At 34.3% G+C, this 18,459-nt stretch overlaps 2 protein-coding genes across 2 annotated transcripts; one reads left to right on the top strand and one right to left on the bottom strand.

The window, feature by feature from the left end:
• The first annotated feature begins 121 nt into the window (after positions 1–121).
• LOC145204028 (protein GPR107-like) lies at positions 122–11,581 on the top strand. Its single transcript, XM_080076431.1, has 14 exons — positions 122–249; positions 447–566; positions 1,891–1,941; positions 2,316–2,429; positions 3,643–3,802; positions 4,626–4,831; positions 5,418–5,627; positions 5,910–5,980; positions 6,528–6,645; positions 7,300–7,430; positions 8,445–8,538; positions 9,577–9,660; positions 10,191–10,312; positions 10,945–11,581. The coding sequence occupies exons 1-14, from the start codon at positions 169–171 to the stop codon at positions 11,066–11,068; spliced, it is 1,686 nt and encodes a 561-aa protein (XP_079932557.1). The 5' UTR covers positions 122–168; the 3' UTR covers positions 11,069–11,581.
• A 1,423-nt stretch (positions 11,582–13,004) lies between these two features.
• Positions 13,005–18,459, bottom strand: LOC145204029 (MOB-like protein phocein). The gene is made up of 5 exons (XM_080076433.1): positions 18,234–18,459; positions 17,706–17,869; positions 17,156–17,365; positions 16,664–16,775; positions 13,005–15,055 (listed from the first exon to the last, which is right to left on the bottom strand). Exons 1-5 carry the CDS (start codon positions 18,303–18,305, stop codon positions 14,459–14,461), a joined length of 1,155 nt encoding a protein of 384 aa, XP_079932559.1. The 5' UTR covers positions 18,306–18,459; the 3' UTR covers positions 13,005–14,458.

Raw genomic sequence — 18,459 nt, 5'->3', positions numbered from 1 at the left:
CCGTTTAAATGCGTCATTTCAGGCCAGAGGCCAGTTTTGTTCAGCTTTTGTGGTTGTATTTTACACACAGCTCTTTATGTAACGTAATGCAAAGACCGAGAATTCAGCTAAACAATTAATAAAATGTTTTTTGTTTGTTTTAGAATTGCCTAATATATAATCTGTAAAATGAAGGGGTTCGTCCTGGCACTTTTGTTTTTCTATTCCGTAACAATCACAAATGGAAGAATACACACTGCAACTCTTACGGTATCTTATATCTAAACAGTTTATAGTACTCAAAAAATACATATTTTTGTTTTGTTGAAAGCATTCTGGCAAATCTGATTTTCATTATATTACATTGCATAACAATTTGGTTTGCTTTTTTTTTCAATATCCATGTATTCTTATTGAGCTGTAATTTGTAAAAATATGGAACATTTATCAAAAAACATTTATTGCAGAATGACCGAAGAAACCTTGTTGCCCTAAGTTCTTTTGGCTACTTTAAGAATGGTTCACTACTGATCAACATAACTTCCCTGCAAATACCCAAAGGAGTGAAAAAAAGTTACTCAAAAGTAGTAAGTTATATTTGGTTGCAACAAGTAATATGTGGACAGTTTCAAAGCCTGTAGTTAATGTTTTATGTAGGATATGTAGATATCTTCATGCATATTGTTATGATTGCAAAGTTTTATGGTAGTTTTATGGACCTACTTAGTAACGTACATAAAGTACGTAATAGTATATGGAGGTGTGTACTTATGGTAACATCAGAGATATTCTAATATGGTAAACCTCAGTTAAACTGGATTCAGTTAATCCCAAAAGGTACAAATAAATGGTACTGCTTTTCTTAACCACTTCGGTTAATTTTTCTTAACCACTTGAGTTAATCCTGAATTTTGTGTCACAATTTACATTCATAATGGCCTTAAGGACCAGTCAATAAACTGTTGCATACATTTTGATAAAAAAATCATGCAGTGATTCCCAAACTAGGGATGTGCCAAAACTGCTAATGTTCTGTTTGCTCAAGCACCGAGCATCTCACATTAATGCTCGGTGCTCGGCCGAGCACGCTCGGTGCATTGTGACGTCACAAAAATCCCCTTCCTACGTTTTAGCTTTACAAGGTCTCTTATGTCACCAGCGGTGTATTAAGCTGTACATGCCCATGAAGTACACGCTTTTCCATCTAATGCATTTGAAAAATTATTCATTTTTGTTCATAGAAATCATTTTGAACACTAGTTACGTATGATAGCAGGGCATGAATATGCAAATTTAACGCTCGGGTCAGTTTGTGCAACTGCTCGGCCGAGCACCGAGCATTGAAAACAACGATGCTCGGTACCGAGTACTGCGGTTCTGGCTCGGCTCGGCCCATCCCTATCCCAAACTATAGTTTGCAACCCTCTGAGGGCTGGTTCCAGGAGTCTGAGAAGGCTAAATTATAAACCAACTTTCTACAAAGAGCTTTACATCAACTTTACTCTGATTGCAATGTAAAAAAGCCAATGATGCAGTGTAAACAACAACTTCCTGGGTTTTTAACAGTGAAAAGTATAAAACAATAGACTACTTAACATCAGTGTGGGCCACATAAATATTATATATGTGTTACGAGGTGTGTTTTGCCCCACGAGTCATATATTTCATGCTTCTGCAGCTAAACTGAATAATCTTTTGGATCCAATTGGGTGTGGATTACCCAAAGTTTAACGTTCTATGCATATTGTATAAATGCAAAGGTTTCTGCATTTACCTGTTGTCATAAATGTAGCCACAACCAAAGCATTTGCCATATCCCACTCCCCATTGTTGCTGATGGTCTGATTAGTACAAAGCGTTATGCCCTTCGAAGCCATTGTATTAGCCACTTATAGAGCATATTGTTACTAGATTGGATTTACTCTGGATAAGTCAAGCAGCAGTGGGACATCTGTGTACACGGTAAGTAAAAATACCACTACTTATAACACACTAACCTAGTATGAACTTGTATGAGGGATTTAAACCCATGTAAAAACATTGACAGGATTTAGGTACTAATGTTTCTGTTATGATTTAGTCGCTGATTTTTTAAACAAGCTTTCAAAGGGATTTACTGTGTTTATTGCTATTATACAAAGAATGTTAATTGCTAAACGCTGCTGAAATTAAAAACCAAACTTAAACAACCTTTTTGTAGTCATAATAAAACTTTTTAGTTTCAAGATTGTTGCATTATATATGAGTTAGATTATTACACCCAGTGCATTTGTGGCAGCACACTTAGTATGTAATATTGTTTGCCATCCTAAACCCTGCTTAATATTTTATAAAAGGAAAAGGAAGAAAATTCTCGAGGTTGTATTTTGACTTCAAAAGATTTTGCTCTGGATGATGTCCCAAGAGCTATTTTCACTTTTTTTGAGGAGGCTTCTGGCTGGGTGATGCAGGTGATCTTTAGTTAAATCATGAATTGTCAATTTGCCTTGCTTCATTATATGTCAGAGGTTTTTTGTCTTGTTTTACATCTGTGTCAGGGGCTGGCACTGACATGTACCAAAAAGGGCCTGCGAGGTGATCCTTCTTGGCCTATGAAACAGTTAACAACTTTATTTTCATAGTAAAGTTTGATACAATAATTTTTTTTGCGAAAAAAACCCTGTGCTCTTCTGGTTATGATTGTGCAGCACAAAAACGTCATTTACATGTATGAATCTGCCTACCTTCTGGTTACAGTTTGAAACAGCGGACACAAATCTACATTATACATGAAATGTTGAGACAAGAAGTTATCACCATTTCGAAAAAAGCAATTAGGCATGCGTGCAATGCCCTGTTTTAAAATGTTCATTGAACCGTAAACCAGTTTGGAATTCCCGTACTTGTGAGCAGAAACTGAAAGTTTGAACTTGAAAGCAACATATGCTATGTATAAACCTGTTGGGAAGTTTATAATTATAGTGTTGCTAACACCAAAGTTTCCTGTTTTTTAACTCTAAAACTGGCCTGCTCCAAAACTCCCTAAGTAACACTGTGAAGATTATGACGTTTCCCCAATCATACTTGTTTTCAGTTTGATTTGTTGCATACCTAGTTGACATGAAATTATTGTTTTTTTGGGAGCAAATACATAGTTGTGTCAAGTAATATTCATAAACTACAGGGCTTTGAAAGTTTTAGGGTTGTAATTTTTTTTACTGGTTATTCCAGTGGTTCTCAACCTTTCATGGACCATGGCCCTCAGAAGTGTATTTTGGGCCTCATGGCCCCCTCTAAATAGCAATGTAAGATCAGTGACACCCTGCAAAAAATGTAAATGGCAAACTCCTGTTGAAATTCAGTATTAATTTTGGCTTGAAACAAGTCGAATAGATTAAACAACAACCTGTAATGCTGACAAACCTCAATATGGAGAAAGAATGTTTGGGAAGAAAGATATCTGCAGCACACACTCAATTCTGCGCATTAAAAAACATAATAACTCACTGATTTTTAGTAGGTGCTTCTGGTGGAACTACACCTGTGCCCCCTAAGGGGCCGAAGGCTGGGGTTGAGAACCACTGGTTTATTCCATCCCCAATGTATACACTTCTAGTTATGTCTCTAATTTGTAGTGTATTTTGCACTTGCATATTTTCAATTTCCAAACATCAATATTTTCAGATTCGGCGCCACAAATTGGATAACCTCACATTTTACCAAAATCGAGAGGCTTATGAAGCTGGAATACCTAAACCAACTTCACCCCCACATAAAACTATTGCAAGGAAGACAGCAAGTAATAAGATAGATGATGATGGTGCAGAGTCAGCTGATAGCAGAAGTAAGTGAATCATGATTTATTGTGCATTGAAAAATACATGATTCACTGGTAAAGCAATATGTCACCTGAAAAAAACACAGTCGATTTGAGCAAAAAGTCCAATACCTGTTCAGCTGTAGTTTTTTAAGAGTTTTTTAACTTTTGTGGGCTGAAAAGCTTAGATATTTTGCACATATAGATTTTTTTCTGTTGTGAGTGACTGACACTGTTTTCTTACCAATGCAGATACCGAATATGGGTAACACACAAGGCCAATATCAATATTATATTTGCAGTAAAACTAAGTATAAATAAACATTAATGTAAAATACAATCATGGTGTCTCCCACATGAGCATCCACAGCTTTCAGCATCACCTTTCATGTGAAACCAATTAGTGACAAAGCCAAGGCAGAGACTTTTTTGCATCAAGAAAAATAACCACCTTTTAAACGTGTTCGTCATGAAAATGAAAAAAAAAGACAAAAAACAAAACAATATTGGTTAAAAGCTGAATATCAGTGCCAATAGTCAAACCGGCTGTCAAACTGTTAAGTGATTGATTGCTATTTGAAAGCAGTGATTTGAACCTCTGGTCATTATGTGTCCCCTTACATGAAGGGGGCACATATTGTTTTTGTCGGTATTTCCTGGGAACCAATGAATATTCTTTTTTCTCAGATTTGTTACATAAACTGTTGTCAATTGCCAATAGTGCTACTTTGTGGTAATAGTACAACAAAAATTTAAAGAACCAACAAGTGTCCAATTAACTTGTGCTTAAGACGGATAACTCATCTCCATGTTGACACTAAAATATTGATATTTTTTACTATTTTATCAGAGAAGAGAACAACAGAGGAGACTGAGGTAGTCCCTGAAACTGTCCCAGTTAAAACTTGGACTAATACTGACGGGGATGTGTTTCTTTCCACAACAATTTTCATGTACATTGACAGTGTAGAGGATGAAGGCTACTATGAACTGTATTTCCACAACTGCAATAACACTGGCCAATCTGCTGACAAGGGCCTACCTGTCTCTGTGACTGTAAGTGTTGTTTTTGCATATTAGAATGGTAATTTAAAGCTGTGTACCAAGCTAACTGCAGACAGTGCATACTGTTTTGACATATCAGTCCAACTAACTGTTATACCGTAGACTACCTACACTAGCCTGTACAGCTAATAGATGGTAATATGTAAGACAGGGGTGTGCAACCTTTGTCACTGTGAGGCCAAATACAATTGCCATGATTAGACCGCGGGCTGCACGTTCATATAACACAAGGTGATTTTTACTTACCAAATATGCCTTTATTGAGTTAACAAGTAAAATTCGCATTTGATTCTAGCTGCATTATTCTCAGGTCACATTGATCTGCTTAAAATACATAATAATTAGACTCATTTCCAGTACATATGAAATCCAACCGTTTTTTGCCGGCCACACAACATTTACTCAATGGTTCGCATTTGGCCCGCAGGTTGCATTTGACCTGTGGGCCACAGGTCGCACACCCCAGATGTAAGGCATGTGTCAGTTATGTAAATTTTTGGAAAAAGACCTAATATTTTGATGACTATGCATAAAGAACAGAATGGATGAAAAATCTCTTCATTTTGTTGATTTACAGATCAAAATAGAAGAACAAAATTTGAACAGTTACTTATCTGCTGGTGACATGGCTCTACCTGCGATGTATGGTTTGATGTCATGTGTCTTCTTTATCACTGGAGTATTCTGGTTCCTAGTCATTTGCAGCAACAAAGGACAAGTGTTCACTATTCACTACCTGATGGGCATTCTAATGATTGTTAAAGCACTTTCTATTATGTTTCATGCAGTAAGTGCGCAGTAGTGACCTTGTTTGTTATTATTTGACAAGACAGTTATATGACTACATATGTTATTGTTTGTGACTTACTTTTTTTTGGAAAATTAAATGCTACAACTGTCGGACTCAAATTTAAGTTTTGTAATGGGGGTACAAGCAATAAAAAAAGGTTGTAGAGCACTGTTTCATTCCATATAAGGCAATCTTGCAAATTTTAGTTTTTTACCAAATTTTAAATGATTCAATCAACTTGAAATAATTAAACATAATCAACTGTTTTTTGTTCTTCAGATTGATTATTACTTTATTGGCAGAGATGGGAGACCTGAGGCTTGGGCGGTGATATTCTACATTGTGCATTTGTAAGTACACATACCAGAGACTACCAGTAATCTTTCAAACACTGCAAACCTGTGTCTGTGCACTCATGCTATTGTTTCAACAGCTTCCTGTACAGCACATGTGCCAGTTCCCTATTTTAAAACACAAAACTTTATTATGTGTTATTGTACATTATTTTCGTGTTTTTATTTAAAACGTGCAGAGACATAGGGCAAAACCAATTTTTTTCAAACAAATTAAATTTAAAAACGTATGTTTTTTAGGGATTAAAGTTTTAAAGTTGTTTTTTAATAATATTTTGTCCAGGTGACACTAAAAAATAAATAATTAGATTTCTTGATTGAAGGTTTTAATTTATGTTTTTTCATTGCACGGAATATTTCTTACTGAAATGTAAGATAAACATTTGGTATGCTTATAACCAAGAAAAATGTGCAATACTGTGTACAATATGTGTTCGTAAGTTTAATGATGAAAATAATGGCCCAAATGGATGCAAAAAGTGACATGTTTTATTTTCCAGAATTTTTTTTTCCAGAAATTTTAATTTTACCCTATATTTTTCAGATTAAAGGGCATTCTGTTGTTTATTTGTCTGCTGCTGATTGGAACTGGTTGGGCCTTCATAAAATATGTTTTAAGCAACCGGGAAAAGAAAGTTTTTATGATAGTCATACCTCTTCAGGTCAGTAAAATAGCACTCATTTTCTGCACCTCCTTGCTAAGTGTTTTCATAAGAGGCTTTAACTTAACGGTTCATTAGATTAATGGAACCATATCTTTTCATACAAAGTGCCACTTTACCAGTAGTACCTTCTGTGTGGGAAAACAATAGGTGGCATTTATTATGTTACAGACACTATTACTCTAATGGTCATTGCAAAGATGTTAAAAGTTGATAGTCATGCAAGTGGTAGAAATGTTTAGGTCCTTTGTTATTACATCTGTAAAAATAGGTCTACTGTTTGCACTTTGTTTAGTGGTACCTTATATTTTATGACAAACAAACACTCGGTCTATTGTCATTTCAATATTTTTGTTTTGCACAATTAGTATACTACACATTTTATAAAACATTTTTTGTGTAAAATGAAAAGTTAATATATTTGAGTAAAGCATAACTTTTCCACAATCATGTTTTAAATGGTTTTATATGCTTGGTTTTTAACTATCGTTTAAAAATGCTATACTTAAGAATATTGGCTTACCTATTTCTTGTCATAGTATTAAAAACCACGAATTCCGTACCAAAATTGAATAGACATTTTGCAATTACCTCATTCTAAACCAGCAGCCAACACCTTAACTGCTCATAAATTTGCAAAATGTGTTTTAACAGGTAATTACAAACGTGGCATACATAATCATAGAAGGGACAGACGAGGACAGCAAATCATATGATATGTGGAAAGACACAATGATCCTACTTGATTTATTGTGCTGTGGTGCCATTTTAGTTCCTGTTATATGGTGAGTTCCTGTACCATGCCTATGGAAAATAAGAATGGTAGTATATATGGAATAGCTGTGTATATATTACATATTTTTTAGTTACTGTTAGTGAATGGTTTGCATTAGCCTTTGCTATCTAAGTAGTACAATGAAACTGAAACTCAAAATGAATGCTTTTTTGTTTTGAATGGCCAGCTCTAAGGAGTCTTTTTTGACTCATTGCTTGCTTTAGATTTTATAGGCGTAAAAATGATAAACAAAAGACACAATAGCAGTTTATTATAAGTCAATATAGTTAGCAGATACCCAATTTTAAGTTTAGAATATGTTCCACACTAGTATATGGCCTATTCCACATAAATATATAAATGTGTACACCAAATTACATGATTTAGTAGAAGAGTTTTAAATACATTGTCTTGCTGTAATTTTCTTTTATATATCTACTTTCTGGCCTTGGGCCCTTTCTGATAAAATTTAAAGCAACTGAGCAAATGTTTGATTGTCCAGTGATTTCCGTTCATTAGTGCTTTTAATGTTAGCAGTGGTGTGTAAACCTATTTAAAATAGAAATGTGAGACAACCCAAAGTGGTTGAAAAAGATTTAAACTGCTTGAAAGGCACGTACCATAAACCTTCATTAATCCAGACCCGTTTGGACCAGAAAATTATGTGGATTAGGTAAAGATTAAGATTTAGTGATGTTGATTAGTCAAAGCCATGTTACATTACAAATCATTTGTACCTCAAGTTTTGTCTGAATGAGTAAAAGATACGGATTAATTGAATCCATTTTAACTGTGGTTTGCTGTATATACAGTAAATTATATGAAAATGATTTTTCCATAATTGCTAATCAATAACCAATCATTTCAACATACCTTGTAAAAGCAAATGTCAAACCATATTTAAATCCTTTTCAAGCATTATTCTATGAATTAAGATGAATAAGAAAATCAATATGATTCTCTTTATTTTTGATAGTTCTCCTTGTGTTCAATTTATTCTAATATGTTTATGTTGTCTATTTAGGTCAGTGCGACATTTGCAAGAAGCCTCTCAAACTGATGGAAAAGCGGCTGCTAATCTTGCCAAGTTGCGATTATTTCAACAATTCTATGTTTTGGTAAGGATGCATGTGTACTTTTTAGTGATGGGACGATACCAGGTTTTGAAGCGAGTACCGATACCGAGTACGAGTACCACATGTATACACCTTCGATACCGAGTACCGAGTACTTAAGTGTAGTGTTGTAGTTGTATATCACTAACTAATTTATCTACCATGGTCGGGGAACAGGCGTGCACACACACATGCCGAAAAATGTAATCTCCACATGAAAGCGAAAAATATCTGTAACCGGGTAGAACTTTTTTCTAACCGATACCATTGATACAGAGTACGAAGTACCGGGTAACCGTCCCATCACTAGTACTTTTGTCTACCTGTATGAAGATGTGATTTCCAGAATCCAGTTCTTAAAATAAAAAGGCCAAGTCAGTACCCGGCCCTAAGCATTGGCGTTATGTTTTTTTCTTTATTGAGCATAATACTTTGGTGCTTGAACATATACAGTAAACCTTGGTTTAACTGGATTTGATTAATCCGCCTAATTCGGACAAAAGTTGAGATTCAAATGATTTTTAATGTGGCAAAGGCTTGAACGCATCGGTTAATTCAGATCTTCACTTAATCTGGACAAACTTTTTGGTCCAATTGGATCTGAATTAACCAAGGTTTACTGTAGTATAATGACAAGCAACAATTTAAAAAAAAATATTCATTTTTGTGTCAGAACACTTAGAGTTTTAGCCTATCTTTGACATAAATACTAAGAATAGCTTACAACCTGGAAACTGTGGTGCTCATGTACATGTGGCAACAAAAATATATGAACATTCAAACAATAAAAAAGTGGCCTTTGGAGTTTGCATTATTGTGTCCCTTAGTTGTTGAATCAGTTCTTTGTTAATGTATCAGAAGTCCATAGAATCAGATCAGTTTAAATTATGTTTGGACTGTCTTTGCAGAATTTGTACACTGTATAAACTCCAAGTAAACAGTTCAGGTATTGTATATTTTATGAATAGATTTTTCTTTTAGTTTTTATGGTGGTTAGCACATAACAAAAATTAAACACTGATTTTTTTGTTTGCTTTTCAGGTGATCTGCTATTTGTACTGCACCAGAATTATTGTATACCTCCTTGAAATCACTCTTCCATTTCAATTCATTTGGATTCATCTGGTATGTTTTCCCAAGAAACTTTTTTTTGCTACTGTAGAATTATTATGGTTCCCTGAAGTACACAATATATTAAATGGAAATATATAGAAAAGCCACCTTTCTAGTTTCAAAAATATTTTAAATTCTATCAGATTTATGATGTCTGTCATTCTTTAACCTCAAAATGTGTAATCATCACATGATAAGTGATACTGTTTTGTCAGGTTTTGCTTCTATGACAAATGTGCAAAAATTTGAATTGTTTTTGATAATATGCAACAAACTTTCAAAAACAATCTCTTTTTGTGCATATGTGGGTTTTTAAGTAAGAGTATACAAACCAAAATACTGCCATAAAATGTGTTTTAGTTTCACATCGACATATCGACTTAAAATTACACAAAAACTTATAAAACATGTTGCAAAAAAACAATTTTAAAATTGAAAACTGAAAATAGAAACAAATATGTTTGTTTATTCTGGAAAAGCGTAACCATAAATTGGCAAAACCACAAAAAAATAAACAAACTAAAACCCAATTTTTTTGGTAGTTGTTTAGCGAGGTTGGAACATACATTTTCTTTGTGGTGACCGGTTACAAGTTTCGTCCGGGATGCGATAATCCGTATCTCAGAGTTTCACAAGATGATGATGATGAAATAGAATCAGAAGCGTAAGTCCCAGTATAAATTCATGATTTTGTTGCTATAAATGGGCTTAGCCAACTACTTACTAATAAATGGGATTAAACAAGTGCGGCTTCAACAAAAGACTGCAGTTGAGATTTTAGAATTTTTATGCCATTTAATGAATTTTGTGAATAACTGGTATGCGATTAATAAGAACCAACTGTGTATGATACTTCGCGCCATAATCTTTATCACTACTATGAGTTTGGTTGTATGAACTTACATTGGTATAGAATTAAAATCTTTAATTTATGCCAAAAAATATCTCAGCATATTCGGCTCAGTAAGCAATGTAATTTGCCCAGCAATGCTTGGTGCTTAGCCAAAATATAGTATGGATTTGTTCTTGGATACCCTTTAGAACAGTAGTTTCATATGTTTGCAGGGCATGAGCATGCAAATTTAATGCTCTGGTCAGTTTGTGCAACTGCTCGGACGAGCACTGAGCATCAAAAACATCAATGCTCCATACTGAGTATTCAGGTTCTGGCTCGGCCCATACCTACAATTTAGTGGTTTTTACACCTAACAACAAAGCAATTATAAGTTTGATTGTAGTCCTGCTGTTTTGTGACTCCACATACAATACATATAAAATTTGTACTTTCCTTGGCAGATTAACCAAATCTGGTGCCACAGAAACAGTATTCAAAGTTAATCAACATGAAAAAGATGTGTTGGACACCGACGAACAGGACATGCTTCTTCCTTTACGACAAAACCAGTCAAGTTTTGTGTGAAGAAAAGCGCAATGCGATCAAGTGACTATCAAGCGACTGTGCAATGCTAGTTTGTTATAGTTTATAGGGAACAGTTTAGTTGGTGTTGTTAAGAGTGGTGAAGGCCTTGTGTTCACCGAATACACAATGTACAGAACCATAAGGTATTTTTTGACTTCTATTGTATTTGACTACCCTGTTTGTTTTTGTAAAAAACAAGTTTTGTTTGAAGTATGCCACAAATAGCAACTAAAAATTCCATTTTCTTTGCTTGAACAAACTATACAAACAGCTGTCCTTTGCTACAATACATTTAGGTCTGTGGTTCCCAATTTAAGTGGAATTTTCCCCCAATGTGGAGTTTTATGCTTAAAGGGAAATTCGTCTTTGCTTATGCATGTAGTTTATAAAGGTCTTCGGTTTCAGAATTTGGACGTTTTAAATCTATGTTGGGTTTTTCCTAAATATTTTTTTAATTAACTTAGAATGGTCTATCTATTTTACTATTATAATAAACGTCTTCAGTTTTGGCAATGTGGGGACTATTATATATATTTTTTATTTGACTTAGAATTATCTATCTGCTTTGTAGTCCAGATTATTTGGTGAATTTCATAATCTGTTTAGTTGCATAGGGATTGTAAATCCCAATCATAGCCGTTTGTTAACAAAATCATTTGGGTAATAGCATAAAAAAGCTTGCCAATTGGTTATGCGATCAACTTGATTTGTCTGTATATTTCAAAGGAATATACATACACACATGGATTAGGAAACAATGATTTTGGCTATGTAGTAAACCTTGGTTAAACTGGATGTGATTTTTCACGATCTTTCCTTGTGTAGGACAAAAATTGAAGTACAAATGATTTGTTGTAAGGCTTTGACTAATCAACATCGGATAAACCGAATCTTCGCATAATCCAGACAATTTTTTTATTTCGAAAGGGTCTGGATTATCTAAGGTTTACTGCATATCATAATGTCCTGGACACCTAAACACCAAGCAATGAACTGTACAGTAATTTATTAGTCTACTCAATACAGCTAGGGTAAGTGATCTTTGTCCTATTTGCTTCCTCTACCAACCTGTTTAGAAAAAACTTCAAAAAATGCAATGCTGGCGTAGTAAAATATCATATCAATGTCTGTTTGTGCAATCTAATCAAATCACACCAAAAAATTATAGCGCAAGCCTTAGAACTAAAAATTTGTCGTGGCACGATTGTAAATCACATCCTGTCCATACAATTGCACGAATCAAAACAGACTATATTTACAAAATATTTTGAGTTTATTTAAATGTTTACTATATTTCGGTGAAGGTTTTCTTAAAAAAACACATTTTGGAAAGATATTGCAAAAAAAAAAGATTTCTTATTGAATGCTATATACAACAAGCTATCATACAACAAATTGCTGAAATACTTTTTGTTCCATACTTGCATATTGTAAACTAGTATAAAAGGACCGTAAAGACAATAACTCGTGATAGTAATATTCACATAGAAGCCACTGGGATTAGCATTATCCAAATACACCTTTAAGTATTTACGGAGCTACGAACTAAATATGAATTTAAGGGTAATTGTTTCAATTCGCTTAAAATATTTTGCTGATTTGGATTGTTTGTAATTTGCCTTAACAAATGGTAAAGAGTGATAAAAAATGTTAACAGTATATGTTACAGATTATTTTGGGTCCAGGTGTAATCAAATTATGCCAATACCTTTCAAAAACGTTATCTTTTCTTATTTGCATTAGTATTGTTGTGTGCTTATTATGCTTCACTACATGTACATTTTGAACATGTTTTTTTCATCCAACGTAGATACAAATCTGTTTAATTGCCTAGGGATCGTAAATCATAGCCATTTGTTAAGAAAACATCTTTGGTTAATTTATTTAAAAGCTAGGCAAATTGGTCATGCAATTAAACGAATTTCTCTGCACTTTGTTTATATGCGGCTATACTAACACTTATGTTTATGATTTAATGTGTGCTAAGTGATGGTTACTAACAGAGGCTGAAAAATGAAAGTAGTTTTCAAAAAGAACCAAATAGCTACCTTATGCTTTACATATAAACAATCCGTTGTGATGTGTTTGCTGTACATTGCATACACTTTAATATTTCTTCCCAATATGGAGCTGTCCTATACATTTTTGCACCCCTATAGTTTGTTTTTGTTGTATCTACATTATTCAGTTATACTTCTTATTACCTTAACAGTAAGTGCTTAACCAATGTCCCTTGTAAAGATTATTCTTTAAAATGTGCTAGTTTTATTTTGTTATTTGATTGTCGAAAATGGCTTGATAGTAAAAATGGGATTTTAAACTAACGTTTATAAAAAGTCATTTTAAGGTATTTAATCGGAAACACAAAAACAAACACTTAAATTTTGTGCAATATAGACCTAAATATTTATGCCATTGCTACAAAACACAAAAATGTTTCTGCATTGCTTGTTTATGTGCTTATGGCTTATTCAATTGACAATACCTGAACATATTTCCAAAATATTGAATTTCACGTTTATGTAAATGTGGTATTTCATTGTTACTGTGTCTGTTGAAATACATGCATATATGGCGTTGGTAAAAATTACTGCTTACAGTAGCTGACATACTTAAAGCCAGTTGTTTGAAGCTGAGGCTGAAACCAATGTTAACGCTCTTTTAGGGTCCTAACGTTTATAGCTTGGACTGGCCTAACCATTTTTGTGATTTTTTTCAATTTGGCTGTAAACTAAGTTATTTTGGTGTAAAGCATGTGCTTGCTTGCACGTTTTTCACCTCATACATCGTACATTATCAGTGCACAAGCATAAGGCGCTCATACAGATCTAGTTTCACACAGTGTCAAATTGTACGCTCGAGAAGCTTGCGTCTATGTCTGGGCATATTAAAAATTTTTAGAATCGGTCTGTAAAACACAAAACACATTCTGAAATGTTTCTAATACTATATTGACAAACAGCAGAAACAAAATTAAAATGCAAAGAGCAGTTTAAATTTAAGCTCATTATCAAATTACACATGAATAATTAATTCTAAGCCATCTGAGCAAATTAGAAGTACAAGGGTTTTGCTAAAATTGAATATTTTGCAGTTTGATTGGTGTCCTTGGTTTTCACAACAAAGCTAAGTAGAGTCACTTACACAATAAAGCAATTTTATAAAAGCAGCACTGAATACAGTTTTTTATAACAATGAAATAACAACAACACTCGGATAGTAAAACATTTTACCACTGCATACAAATATCATGATGCAAGTTGCTGTAAGTTAGGCAAGCCTGCTGTCGAAATTGTCTGTGGAAAAACATAGATTTTTGGTGAAGAAGAAGTAATTCTAAAGAAGACCATGCAAAGGAGTAGGAGTATGATTGAAAAAATCAAAGACTGGTCAAACTTTATTGGCCTCTTCTTCAACTGGTTCAGTAGAAAGGCCATCCCCACTGGCCAATGGGTCTGTAGTGTCTTCAACTACCGTTATATCTTCTTGAACAATGACCGTACTGTCACAACTGGCAGTTATATCATCTTCGGCCGAGTCCACGTTACTGTTATTGTTTGCATTGCTTAATGCTGAGTCCATAAGTCCTTGTAACTTATTAGGCTTCAAAGTGCTGTACTCCACACTATTTTCTTCATACAAGAAGTCGTCATCAGCCTCTGTACCTACATCTCCAGGGTCGACAGACGTGCTACTGAAATCTATCACAATTGGCTCTGCATTTTCATCATCATCTTCCGGGTCTGGTACAACCCCTTCAGGGAGATTTAGAAAGCTAGCAATGCTCATTGGTTTAGGGCCTTCCTCATGGTCAGGCTTCTTAGCAATGGAAATGGATGGGGAACCATCTTCCACTTCATTTGAGTTGTTGTTTGATGAATTCGTTGGTGGTTTTTCATCAAAAATTCGCACAATAAGGTTATCTTGTGACATCAGGTTGTAACGAATGACAAACTCTGAAAATCGTCTGCAGAGGTATGTTTCATTCTGAAAAGAAATTGATTTCATTGTAACGTACTAGTTGACTAAAATATATATATCATATTGGTGTATTGGGAAGTATGTTTAGTTGGCAAATAAGTGGGCATGGTATGTTTCAATAATGTTGCTCACAGTGGTCATTACTATATTAAGGAAGCTTCAGTATGTCCATACATACATATAGTCAAGTGGGGTAAAAAAAACAATTTTTTGAAACTTTGTTGCCAAACTTTTATTTTAGGCAACAAAAGGTCAGTTTTTCTTCCCAACAAAGCTGATAGACTACTTTTATAGTTATGTAACAAGTTTTTGATTTTACTAAAAAACAAAAAAAATATTTGACAAAAACTGTTGTTCTTTTTTAACCCGAAAAAGGTACAAAAAAAAATTCAATTATATGAACTTAATCAACCATCTTAAAGTCAAACATAAGACAGAAATTTCATTAACAACTCTGTTACAATCAATAAGCCAAAAAAACACGAGCCACATAAAATTCTTTGTTTTCGAAATTTTACAAACCAAACTTTACAGCAGTTAGTAAACTGTTTGTAAATTAATAAAACGCTTTTAAATTGGTGCTAAGACTTTCCATGGCTTTGTACCTTTATTGCACTGCATTTATTGCCTTTGATTTGGTCTTTTTTGTCATTTACCAGTCTTTTGTTGGTATGCAACTAGGTTTAAATAGAGCTCACCCACTTGCTGACTGGTCATGTAACCTAAAACCTTATTGAAATAAAGTTTAATTTTCTACCCCAAACTGCTTGAATTACCACATAATGATTTGATAACCTCTTTTTCTTACTTTGTAGCATTTTTCTTTAGGCCTGGATCCCAATTTGTACTTTTAGCCATGCAGGTATACTTTTTGGTAAAAATGTCTCCAAAACTGGGCCCCCAAAGCAATTTTATACAACTTTGGTTTAAGTACATGTTTTATAGGCTTTCTTTTTTATTTTCTAAACTTCCAGGTGACAAATAAAAAATTTTGGGGTGCAAAAAATACATAGTTTTTTATTACCCCATTCCTATAGAACCGTTTGGGGTAAAAACGAACAACAAGATATCTGAAAAAAATTTAGAAGCTAGTCAAGTAGAGTCTTTTTTGTTTAATAGGTCATAGTTATGACACAACACAGAACAAAGGTCATTGACACCAAACTTGTAATAAAAAATCTTCAGGAAAGTTTCTAAAGGTTGTTGAAGACTTTTTAACATACGAATTTTACTACTGTTGTTTCAACCTGCAGAACATTGCCTAGAAACAAAATCTGAGAATGGTTTATGGCTTATTTTATTGGTAGAGAATAAATACATCCTATGAAAAAGAAAGCATTTAAAAAAATGTTTGGTTTAGCTGTGAGGGTATTGTTTTTTTTTACCCCAACTTCAGCAAAAATTTTTTTTACCCCATTTGACTATATATACATGAAAAAAGAAAAGAAAACACAGTTACCTGGTATAAAACTATTTGAAGATAATAACATGCACAAAAGTTTTTTTGTGGGGCACAGTTTATTTTGCAACAAGTTTTGCATTATTTGTATGTCAGTTAAAACTTTGATTTCAACTCTAGCTAGTTGTTTAAATAAACAAATAAAAGTCACTGACCTCGGCTTCATCATAGATGTGCCTGTGGTGATAGTAGGCATGTGAAAATATGCGATACACCCTTCGGCACACTGATCCAAGCTTAGCAACAGATGACTCCCGGATACTGACCCTGTAACCAAAACACACAAAAAACTGTTTTAGCTTAAAAAGTGCAAGGTGAAATTAGGCTGATATGATGCAAAAGTTTTGTGTTCAGCTTTGTAATGACGTTTCAAGTTGCTAGACTTGTAATGATTGAGTGAAGCTTGACAGATAAGACACACAGGTTTAAACTTCGCAGTTATGCAGATATGTACATTGGTTATGACAAACAGTCAGTCTATTGTTAATACGTGATAGAATGCATTGTTTTATCATCTGGTCAAACAACTGCAAGATGGGGAATGCATATGCAGCATCAAAGAGCCACAATCAAAGGCTCAATGAGTGACATGCGGCTCGGGAGCTGCAGTTTGGCCACCCCTGTACTAGGTCATAAGCTTTACAAACCTGCTTGGAAAGTATTTGTTGCTGTTTAGAAGACACGCTGCTCCATCTAGTGTGTGTCGTGTATAATCTATAGCTGGACATTCTTTTGGTGTCTTGTGAGCAGCACACAGAAATATCCACTGTGACGTAGCAGTCATTTGAGAGCAAGTATCCGGTGTACATTCGGTTTGCAGTTTCACCGCCAGGCCATTGAGCTCCAAACAAAATTGCCTGTTTAAAACAATAACATCAGTATAGCCTAAACTATTCTAACCCATCAATTTGTCACAAATATTGTAGTTTCAGTCAGTGGTGTGATTTTGAACAAATTTTTCAGCTGGTTCCATCACAAAAGTCATATTTTTCAGTCGGTTCTGTTACGAAAAGTCCATTGACAGTAACCAGTAATTCTAATCAGTTCGCTGATCTCATAAATTCGTGAGACCATTCTATAGAGTCGGTGCAAACCGGATGAATACCACCACTGGTTTCAGTGCTACTATCTTGCTTTTTTCATTGCAGTAACATGTTTTGTAGCAGCAGTCATATAATATTACAGCTTGTTTCACACCTTAGTTGTTCATATTTCCAAACACCCTCGTCCTGGCCAGGTGGAATGCTAAGAATTGCATCAATGTCAGTAAAATCCCTTCTTATCATTTGTTGAATGTATTGTTGCACAACAAGTGTCGAATCCATTTCATCAAAGCTTTGTTCAGGCCATTTGTAGAAATCCTTAAAAGTGCAAAATATAATTTCAGAAATAGCTATTTTGTAACAAATGGTAAGCGTCGTCATGTGCAACTTTCACAATTTTCCAGATTTGGGTTTGTTGATTCTACAATGTTACGTAATGGTTTAGATTCAGTCAAGTATGAAAAGATCATGATAATGCTTTTAGTGGTCATATTAAATCTGGCTTTTTGATAGTTTAAATTGAAATGGACTATGTCTTGCATTATGGATGATTTAACTTTCTGTCCATATGTTTAGGTTTTTGAAAACAGTGCAAATTACAAATTTTGACAAGGTGAATAACAATGCCTAAATTTGGCTATACAGAAAATGAAATTACTGTTCAATATTTTCAAATTTTTACCTCACGCTTTGTACCGGGTGGGTTTCTCCTCACAATATGCGGCGAATCCATAACCAAACCACTGGACACCATGCCCGACACGAAACAACCTTCACCTCCACCAGGCAAGAAACAACGCTGCTGTAAACTCCAATAAACCGGAATAAACTGAACAAAAACCGCGATCAATTTTCTTTTTGGGTGAGTTTTTTACAGAAATCAGCGATCCCTTATTTTCACACGCATT

Source organism: Phallusia mammillata, chromosome 8 (assembly GCF_965637545.1).
Source record: "Phallusia mammillata chromosome 8, kaPhaMamm4.hap1.1, whole genome shotgun sequence".
Taxonomy (NCBI): domain Eukaryota; kingdom Metazoa; phylum Chordata; class Ascidiacea; order Phlebobranchia; family Ascidiidae; genus Phallusia; species Phallusia mammillata.
Note: the sequence above shows the minus strand (reverse complement) of the source record. Positions and strands in the feature narration are given on the sequence as shown.

What these genes read in the sequence shown, in the direction of transcription:
- LOC145204028 (XM_080076431.1), top strand. Translation starts at nt 169, where the DNA reads ATGAAGGGGTTCGTCCTGGCACTTTTGTTTTTCTATTCCGTAACAATC. An exon ending in AGAGTCAGCTGATAGCAGAA is followed by an intron (nt 3,803 to 4,625) that starts GTAAGTGAATCA and finishes CTATTTTATCAG; the next exon opens with AGAAGAGAACAACAGAGGAG. An exon ending in GATGAAATAGAATCAGAAGC is followed by an intron (nt 10,313 to 10,944) that starts GTAAGTCCCAGT and finishes TTTCCTTGGCAG; the next exon opens with ATTAACCAAATCTGGTGCCA.
- LOC145204029 (XM_080076433.1), bottom strand. Translation starts at nt 18,305, where the DNA reads ATGGTGTCCAGTGGTTTGGTTATGGATTCGCCGCATATTGTGAGGAGA. An exon ending in TGGAAATATGAACAACTAAG is followed by an intron (nt 17,366 to 17,705) that starts GTGTGAAACAAG and finishes TGTTTTAAACAG; the next exon opens with GCAATTTTGTTTGGAGCTCA. An exon ending in AACAAATACTTTCCAAGCAG is followed by an intron (nt 16,776 to 17,155) that starts GTTTGTAAAGCT and finishes TTTTGGTTACAG; the next exon opens with GGTCAGTATCCGGGAGTCAT.